At 49.7% G+C, this 10013-nt stretch overlaps 1 protein-coding gene across 1 annotated transcript; it reads right to left on the bottom strand.

Moving 5' to 3' along the window:
• Window positions 1–4378: 4378 nt before the first annotated feature.
• On the bottom strand, window positions 4379–6373 carry LOC121269378 (putative uncharacterized protein DDB_G0271982; the record flags this gene model as incomplete). Its single annotated transcript, XM_041173961.1, has 2 exons — window positions 4379–4480; window positions 6320–6373. Coding segments are annotated over 2 exons (156 nt in total), but the record flags the coding sequence as incomplete, so codon positions are not given.
• Between the last annotated feature and the right edge of the window lie 3640 nt (window positions 6374–10013).

Below are 10013 nucleotides of genomic sequence, written 5' to 3'. Positions count from 1 at the left end.
CGGCACCTCTCTCACTCTCGGCACCTCTCTCACTCTCGGCACCTCTCTCACTCTCGGCACCTCTCTCACTCTCGGCACCTCTCTCACTCTCGGCACCTCTCTCACTCTCTGCACCTCTCTCACTCTCTGCACCTCTCTCACTCTCTGCATCTCTCTCACTCTCTGCATCTCTCTCACTCTCGGCACCTCTCTCACTCTCGGCACCTCTCTCACTCTCGGCACCTCTCTCACTCTCTGCACCTCTCTCACTCTCGGCACCTCTCTCACTCTCGGCACCGCTCTCACTCTCGGCACCTCTCTCACTCTCGGCACCTCTCTCACTCTCGGCACCTCTCTCACTCTCGGCACCTCTCTCACTCTCTGCACCTCTCTCACTCTCTGCATCTCTCTCACTCTCTGCATCTCTCTCACTCTCTGCACCTCTCTCACTCTCTGCACCTCTCTCACTCTCGGCACCTCTCTCACTCTCTGCACCTCTCTCACTCTCGGCACCTCGCTCACTCTCGGCACCTCGCTCACTCTCGACACCTCTCTCACTCTCGATACGTCGCTCACTCTCGGCACCTCGCTCACTCTCGGCACCTCGCTCACTCTCGGCACCTCGCTCACTCTCGGCACCTCGCTCACTCTCTGCACCTCGCTCACTCTCTGCACCTCGCTCACTCTCTGCACCTCGCTCACTCTCTGCACCTCGCTCACTCTCTGCACCTCGCTCACTCTCTGCACCTCGCTCACTCTCTGCACCTCGCTCACTCTCTGCACCTCGCTCACTCTCTGCATCTCGCTTTCTAGATAACACTCTCTATCTTCATTGGGTGTGTTTCTCTGAAAGTTTTGCTCTCTCTCTCTGGATCTTTCCCTCTCTCGCTTTGGATCTCTCTCTCTCTCTCTTTCTCTCTGTCTCTGTCAGTCTCTCTCTCTCCCTGCCTCTTCTCTCTCTGTATGTCTCTCTCTCTCTCTCTCTCTCTCTCTCTCTCTCTCTGTCTATCTCTCTCTCTCTCTCTTTGTCGCTGTCTCTCTCTGTCTCGATGTCTAGCTCTCTTTTTGGATCTCTCTATCTTTCTCTCTCTGACTCTGGCTCTCACTCTCTAACTCTTGCTGGATCTCTGTCTCTCTATTTATCTCCTAATGTCTGGATCTCTCCCTCTCTCTCTCTCTGGTTCTGGCTCCCTATCCCTCTCTGCCTCTCGCTCTCTCTGCCTCTCGCTCTCTCTGGATCCCTCTCTCTGGATTTCCCTCTCTCTCTCTCTCTCTTTCACAGACTCTGGATCGCAATCTCTCTCACCGGATATTGCTCTCTCTCTGGATCTCGCTCTCTCTCTGGATCTCTCTTTGTGTCTCAATCTCACTCTCTCTCTCTCTCTCTCTGTGGCTATCTTTTTCGATCTCTCTCTTTCTGCATCAGAGTCTCTATCTCTCTGGGTGTCTTTGAATCTCTCTCTCGCTTGATCTTTCACTCTCTCGCTTTGGATCTCTCTCTCTCTCTCTCTTTCTCTCTGTCTCTGTCAGTCTCTCTCTCTCTCTGCCTCTTCTCTCTCTGTATGTCTCTCTCTCTCTCTCTCTCTCTCTCTCTCTCTCTCTCTCTGTCTATCTCTCTCTCTCTCTCTTTGTCTCTGTCTCTCTCTGTCTCGATGTCTAGCTCTCTTTTTGGATCTCTCTATCTTTCTCTCTCTGACTCTGGCTCTCACTCTCTAACTCTTGCTGGATCTCTGTCTCTCTATTTATCTCCTAATGTCTGGATCTCTCCCTCTCTCTCTCTGTGGTTCTGGCTCCCTATCCCTCTCTGCCTCTCGCTCTCTCTGCCTCTCGCTCTCTCTGCCTCTCGCTCTCTCTGGATCCCTCTCTCTGGATTTCCCTCTCTCTCTCTCTCTTTCACAGACTCTGGATCGCAATCTCTCTCACCGGATATTGCTCTCTCCCTGGATCTCGCTCTCTCTCTGGATCTCTCTTTGTGTCTCAATCTCACTCTCTCTCTCTCTCTCTCTCTGTGGCTATCTTTTTCGATCTCTCTCTTTCTGCATCAGAGTCTCTATCTCTCTGGGTGTCTTTGAATCTCTCTCTCGCTTGATCTTTCACTCTCTCTCTCTCTGGATCTCTCCCTCTCTCACGCTGGATCTCTCTCACACTTTCGGGGTCATTCTCTGTCTCTGGTTTTCTCTCACTCTCTATGGATCTCTCTCTCTCTCTCTCTGTGGATCTTTCTTTCTCTCTGGATCTCTCTCTCTCTCCCTGCATCTATCTCTCTCTCTTGAACTCTCTCTCTCTCTCTCTCTGGATCTCTTGCTTTCTTTCTCTGTCTCCTGGTCTCTCTCTCTCTCTCTCTCTCTCTGGGGCTGCTTCCTATCTCTCTCTCTCTCCATCTCTGTCTCTCTCTGAATCTCTCTTGATCACTCTCTCTCTCACTGGATCTCCCTCTCTCTCTGGATCACTTTCTCTCACTTTCTCTCTCTCTCTCTCTCCATGTTTATCTTTCTGTCTGGATCTCTCTATCTTTCTCTCTCTGACTCTGGATATCACTGTCTATCTCTTACTGGATCTCTGTCTCTCTATTTATCTCTCAATCTCTGGATCTCTCCCTCTATCTCTGGATCTCTCTCGCTCTGGGTCTGGCTCCCTATCTCTCTTTGCCTCTCGTTTTGGATCAATCTCTCTGGATGTCCCTCTCTCTCTCTGGATCTCTCTCTCTCTCTCTGTGGATCTTTCTTTCTATCTGGATCTCTCTCTTTCTCTCTGGATCTCCTAAACTCCCTCAGGATACCAATCTCCCTGGATCACTTTCTCTCTCTCTCTCCCGCTCTATGTCTCTCTCTCCGTCTGGATCACATTCTGACTCTGTATCTCTCTCTCTATCCCTCGCTGGATCTCTGTCTCTATTTATCTCTCACTCTCTGGATCTCTCTCTGTCTCTCTGTGTCACTCTCTGGATCTCTCCCTCTCTCTCTCTGGATCTCTCCCTCTCTCTCTCTGGATCTCTCCCTCTCTCTCTCTGGATCTCTCCCTCTCTCATGCTGGATCTCTCTCTCACTCTCAGGGTCGTTCTCTGTCTCTGGTTTTCTCTCACTCTCTCTGGATCTCTCTCTCTCTCTGTGGATCTTTCTTTCTCTCTGGATCTCTCTCTCTGTGGATCTTTCTTTCTTTCTGGATCTCTCTCTCTCTGTGGATCTTTCTTTCTCTCTGGATCTCTCTCTCTCTCTGTGGATCTTTCTTTCTCTCTGGATCTCTCTCTCTCTCTGTGGATCTTTCTTTCTCTCTGGATCTCTCTCTCTCCCTGCATCTATCTGTCTCTCTGGAACTCTCTCTCTCTCTCTCTGGATCTCTCGCTTTCTTTCTCTGTCTCCTGGTCTCTCTCTCTCTCTCTGGGGCTGCTTCCTTCCTATCTCTCACTCTCTGCATCGCGCTCTCACTCTCTGCATCGCGCTCTCACTCTCTGCATCGCGCTCTCACTCTCTGCATCGCGCTCTCACTCTCTGCATCGCGCTCTCACTCTCTGCATCGCGCTCTCACTCTCTGCATCGCGCTCTCACTCTCTGCATCGCGCTCTCACTCTCTGCATCGCGCTCTCACTCTCTGCATTGCGCTCTCACTCTCTGCATCGCGCTCTCACTCTCTGCATCGCGCTCTCACTCTCTGCATCGCGCTCTCACTCACTCTCTGCATCGCGCTCTCACTCTCTGCATCGCGCTCTCACTCACTCTCTGCATCGTGCTCTCACTCACTCTCTGCATCGCGCTCTCACTCACTCTCTGCATCGCGCTCTCACTCACTCTCTGCATCGCGCTCTCACTCACTCTCTGCATCGCGCTCTCACTCACTCTCTGCATCGCGCTCTCACTCACTCTCTGCATCGCGCTCTCACTCACTCTCTGCATCGCGCTCTCACTCACTCTCTGCATCTCGCTCTCACTCACTCTCTGCATCTCGCTCTCACTCACTCTCTGCATCGCTCTCACTCACTCTCTGCATCGCTCTCACTCACTCTCTGCATCGCTCTCACTCACTCTCTGCATCGCTCTCACTCACTCTCTGCATCGCTCTCACTCACTCTCTGCATCTCTCTCTCACTCTCTGCATCTCTCTCTCACTCTCTGCATCTCTCTCTCACGCTCTGCCCCGCTCACGCTCTGCCCCGCTCACGCTCTGCCCCGCTCACGCTCTGCCCCGCTCACGCTCTGCCCCGCTCACTCTCTGCAGCTCTCTTTCTAGATAACACTCTCTATCTCTGTGGGTCTCTTTGTCTGAAAGTTTTGCTCTCTCTCTCTGGATCTTTCCCTCTCTCTCTCTGTCTCTCTCTCTCTGTCTCTCTCTCTCTGTCTCTCTCTCTCTCTCTGTCTCTCTCTCTCTCTCTGTCTCTCTCTCTCTCTCTGTCTCTCTCTCTCTCTCTGTCTCTCTCTCTCTCTCTGTCTCTCTGTCTCTCTCTCTCTCTCTCTCTGTCTCTCTCTCTCTCTCTGTCTCTCTCTCTCTCTCTGTCTCTCTCTCTCTCTCTGTCTCTGTCTCTCTGTCTCTCTCTCTCTCTCTCTCTGCATCCCTCTCGCTGGATTTCCCTCTCTCTCTCCCTTTCACAGTGTCTGGATCGCAATCTCTCTCACCGGATCTTGCTCTCTCTCTGGATCTTGCTCTCTCTCTGAATCTCTCTCTGTGTCTCGATCTCACTCTCTCTCTCTCTCTCTGGCTATCTTTCTCGATCTCTCTCTTTCTGCATCAGAGTCTCTATCTCTCTGGGTGTCTTTGAATCTCTCGCTCTCTCTTGCTTGATCTTTCACTCTCTCTCTCTCTCTGGTTCTCTCCCTCTCTCACGCTGGATCACTCTCTCACTCTCAGGGTCGTTCTCTGTCTCTGGTTTTCTCTCACTCTCTCTGGATCTCTCTCTCTCTCTCTCTCTCTGTGGATCTTTCTTTCTCTCTGGATCTCTCTCTCTCTCTCCCTGCATCTATCTCTCTCTCTGGATCTCTCGCTTTCTTTCTCTGTCTCCTGGTCTCTCTCTCTCTCTCTCTCTCTCTCTCTCTCTGGGGCTGCTTCCTATCTCTCTCTCTCTCTCTCCATCTCTCTGTCTCTCACTGAATCTCTCTTGATCACTCTCTCTCTCACTTGATCTCCCTCTCCCTCTGGATCACTTTCTCTCACCTTCTCTCTCTCTCCATGTTTATCTTTCTGTCTGGATCTCTCTATCTTTCTCTCTCTGACTCTGGATATCACTGTCTATCTCTTCCTGGATCTCTGTCTCTCTATTTATCTCTCAATCTCTGGATCTCTCCCTCTCTCTCTGGATCTCTCTCGCTCTGGGTCTGGCTCCCTATCTCTCTCTGCCTCTCATTTTGGATCAATCTCTCTGGATGTCCCTCTCTCTCTCTCTGGATCTCTCTCTCTCTCACTGTGGATCTTTCTTTCTCTCTGGATCTCTCTCTCTCTGTCTGGATCTCCTAAACTCCCTCAGGATACCAATTTTCCTGGATCACTCTCTCTCCCTCTCCTGCTCTATGTCTCTCTCTCTGTCTGGATCACACTCTGACTCTGTATCTCACTCTCTATCCCTCGCTGGATCTCTGTCTCTATTTATCTCTCTCTCTCTGGATCTCTCTCTCTCTCTGTCACTCTTTGGATCTCTCCCTCTCTCTCTTTGGATCTCTCCCTCTCTCTCTCTGGATTTCTCGCTCTGTCTCTCTGGACCTCTCTCTCTCTCTCTCTCTCTCTCTTTCGGTCAGGCTCCCTATTGCTCTCTTGTGCTCTATCTCTCTCTCTCCCAGTATCTTACTCTCTGAATCCCTCTCTTTGAATCTCTCTCTCTCTCTCTCTCGATCTCTCTCTCTCTCTTGATCTCTCTCTCTCTCACTCCCTCTCTCTGGATCATTCTCTCTCTCTCTAGATCTCTCCCTCTCTCGCTCTACCTGGATACCTCTCTCTCTTTCTGGATCTCTATCTCCCTCTTGCTGTCTTTCTCTCTGTCTGGATCTGTTACTCTTTCTCTCTCTGACTCTGGACCTCACTCTTTATCTCTGCCTGGATCTATCTCTCTCTCTCTTCCTGGATTTATCACCCTCTCTGGATCTCTCTTTCTGTCTTTGTCTTGGATCTCTCTCTCTGGTTCTGCTTCCTATGTCTCTCTCTATCTATCTCTCCCTGGAATCTCTCTCTCATTGGATCTCTCCTGCTCTCTCACTGGATCTCTCTCTCTCTGGATCTCTCTCTCTCTCTCCCTGGATTTAGCTCCATCGCGCCCTCTCCCTCCATCTCTCTCTCCCTGTCTCTATCTCTATCTCTAAATCTCTCTGAATCACTCTATCTCTATTTCTGGATCTCTCTCTCTCTCTCTCTGGATCTCTCTCTCTCTCTCTATCTCTCTGGCTACCTCTCTCTCTATCTCTCTGGATATCTCTCTCTCTATCTCTCTGGATCTCTCTCTCTCTCTCTCTCTCTGGATCTCTCTCTCTGGATCTCTCTCTCTCTACCTGGATCTAGCTCTATCTCTCCCTCTCCCTCTATCTCTATCTTCCCATCTCTCTCTCTCTCTCTGAATCTCTCTGGATCACTCTCTCTCTTTCTGGATCTCTCTTTCTCTCTCTCTCTCTCTATGTCTATCTCTCTGTCTGGATCTGTCGCTCTTTCTCTCTCCGACTCTGGATCTCACTCTCTATCTCTCGCTGGATCTCTGTCTCTCCCTATTTATTTCTTACTCTCTGGAGCTCTCTCTCTCTGGGACTGGCTACCTATCCGTCTCTGCCTTTCTATCTCTCCCTCCCTCTCTGGATCCCTCTTTCTCTCTCTGGATCTCCCTTCGCCCCCTCTCTCTGGATCTCTCTTTCTCTCTGGATCTCTCTTTCTCTCTGGATCTCTCTTTCTCTCTGGATCTCTCTTTCTCTCTGGATCTCTCTTACTCTCTGGATCTCTCTTTCTCTCTGGATCCCTCTTTCTCTCTGGATCCCTCTTTCTCTCTGGATCCCTCTTTCTCTCTGGATCCCTCTTTCTCTCTGGATCCCTCTTTCTCTCTGGATCCCTCTTTCTCTCTGAATCTCTCTTTCTCTCTATCTGTGCACCTCTCTCTCTTTCTCTGGATATGACTCCCTATGTCTCTCTGGATATTTATCCAACTTTCTTGATCTCTCTCTGGACGTCTCTTTTTGGATCAGAGTGCCTCCATCTCTCTGGATGTCTTTGAAACTCTCCCTCTCTCTCTCACTGTAGCTTTTGCTCTGTCTCTCTCTCTGGATCTCTCCCTCTCTCGCTCTGGATCTCTCTCTTTCTATCTGGATCACCTACACGCTCTCCAGATACCTCTCTCTATCTGAATCTCTCTGGATCATCCTCTCTCTGGATCTCTCTCTCTCTCTGGACTTTTTTTCTCTCTCTCTCCATTTAAACCTTTCTCTGGATCTCGCTCTCTTTTTCTCTCACTGACTCTGGATCGCAATCTCTCTCACTGGATCTCTCTTTGTGGATCTATCTCTCTGTGGATCTCTCTCTCTCTCTCTCCCTCTGTGGATCTCTCTCTCTCTCCCTTTCTCTCTGTATCTGGATCAATCTCTCCCTCTCTGGATATTTCTCGATCTCTCTCTGGATCTCTCTTTCTGCATCAGAGTCTCTATCTCTCTGGGTGTCTTTGAATCTCCTGCTCTCTTTCTTCCTGGATCTTTTACTCTCTCTCTCTGGATCTCTCTCACTCACAGGGTCAATCTCTCTCTGGATCTCTCTCTCTCTCCCTCCCTCTGCATCTCTCTCTCCATCTCTTGGTCTCTCTCGATTTCTCTCTAGATCTCTCTCTCACTGGATCTGTCTGGATTTCTCTCAATGGATCTCTCTCTCTCTCTGTGGATCTATTGCTCTCTCTTTCCCTGCATCTAACTCTACATCACTCTCTGGATATTTCTCTATCTTTCTCGATCCCTCTCTGGATCTCTCTTTCTAGATCAGATTCTCTATCTCTCTATCTGTCTTTGAATCTCTCGCTCTCTCTCGCTGGATCTTTCGCTCTTTCTCTCTCTCTCTCTCTGGATCACTCCCTCTCTCGCTCTGGATCTCTCTCTCACTCTCAGGGTCGCTCTCTGTCTCTGGTTTTCTCTCTCTCTCACTGGATCTCTCTCTGGATACTCTCTCTCTCAGTCTATCCCTCTCTGGGTCACCCTCACTCTCTCAATATCTCTCTGGATCTCTCCCTCTCTATTTATCTTTCGCTCTCTGGATCTCTCTCTCTCTCTCTCTCTCTCTCTGGATATCTCTCCTGCTGGATTTCTCTCTCTGTGTATTTCTCTGGGTCTGCTTGCTATCTCTCTCTCTTTCACACTCCCTCCCTTTGGATTACCCTCTATCTACCTCACTCTGGATGACTCTCTCTCTCTGTCTCGATCCCTCTCTCTTTCTCTACACGATATTTCTCTCTCTATCTCTCTCTGCCTGTAGTCTCTATTTCTCTCACTGGATCTCTCTCTCTCTCTCTCGCTCTGGATCTCTCTCTCTCTCTCCCTGCATCTCTCTCTTTCTGGATCCCTCTCTCTCTTTCTCTACCTGCATCTATGTCTCTCTCTGGAGCCCTCTCTCCCTCTTTCTCTAGCTGGATCTTTCTCTCTCTATCTCTCTCTGCCTGGAGACTCTCTCCCTCTCTCTGGATCTCTCTCTCTCTGCATCTATCTATCTCTCTCTCTCTGGATCACCCTCTCTCCCTCTTTCTTTCTCTGTCTCCGGACCTCTCTCTCTCTCTGGGTCTGCTTCCTCTCTGTCTCTCTCTATCTCTCTGTCTCTCTCTGGATCACTCTCTCCCCCTCTGGATCACTTTCTCTCTCTCTCTCTCTCCATGTCTATATTTCTGTCTGGATCTGTCGCACTTTCTCTCCCTGACTCTGGCTCTCACTCTCTATCTCTTGCTGGATCTCTGCCTCTCTATTTATGTCTTAATCTCTGGATCTCTCCCTCTCTCTCTGGTTCTCTCTCTCTCTCTTCGGATCTCTCTCTCTCTCTCTCTCTCTCTCTCTGGGTCTGGCTCCCTATCCCTCTCTGCCTTTCACTCTCTCTGGATCCCTTCCTCTGGATCCCTCTCTCTGGATTTCCCTCTTTCTCTGAATCTCTCTCTCTCTCTCTCTCTCTCTCTCTCTCTCTCACAGACTCTGGATCGCAATCTCTCTCACTGGATCTCTCTCCGTGGATATCTCTTCTCAGTGGATCTCTCTCTCTCCCTTTCTCTCTCTGTGTCTTGATCTCACTCTCTCTGGATATTTCTCTTTCTTTCTCGATCTCTCTGGATCTCTCATTCTGCATCGGAGTCTCTATCTCTCTGGGTGTCTTTGAAACTCTCGCTGGATCTTTCACTCTCTCTCTCTCTGGATCTCTCTCTCCCCCTCTGGGTAACTCTCTCTCTCTCTCGATTTTCTCTAGATCTCTCTCTCACTTGATCTCCCTCGATCTCTCTCTCAATGGATCTCTCTCTGTGGATCTATCCCTCTCTCTTTCTTTCTGTTTCTCTGGATCTAACTCTCTATTGCTCTCTGGATATTTCTGTATCTTTCTCGATCTCTCTGTGTGTCTCTCTTTCTAGACCAGATTCTCTATCTCTCTGAGTTTCTTTGAATCTCTCGCTCACTCTCGCTGGATCTTTTTCTCTCTGTCTCTCCCTGGATCTCTCCCTCTTTCGCTCTGGATCTCTCTCTCTCACTCTCAGGGTCGCTCTCTGTCTCTGTTTTTCTCTCTCTCACTGGATCTCTTGCTGGATACTCTATCTCTCTCTCTCTCTCTCTATCCCTCCCTGGGTCACTCTCACTCTCTCAATCTCTCTCTGGATCTCTCACTCTCTATTTATCTTTCGCTCTCTGGATCCCTCCCTCCCTCTCTCTCTCTCTCTCTCTCTCTCTCTCTCTCTCTGGATATCTCTCCTGCTGGATTTCTCTCTCTCTGGATCTCTCTCTCTGGGTCTGCTTACTATCTCTCTCTCTTTCTCGCTCCCTCCCTCTGGATTACTCTCTCTCTACCTCACTCTGGATGACTCTCTCTCTCGATCCCTCTCTCTCTTTCTCTGCAGGATCTTTCTCTCTCTA

This window comes from Carcharodon carcharias, chromosome 24 (assembly GCF_017639515.1).
Source record: "Carcharodon carcharias isolate sCarCar2 chromosome 24, sCarCar2.pri, whole genome shotgun sequence".
Lineage (NCBI taxonomy): Eukaryota > Metazoa > Chordata > Chondrichthyes > Lamniformes > Lamnidae > Carcharodon > Carcharodon carcharias.
Note: the sequence above shows the minus strand (reverse complement) of the source record. Positions and strands in the feature narration are given on the sequence as shown.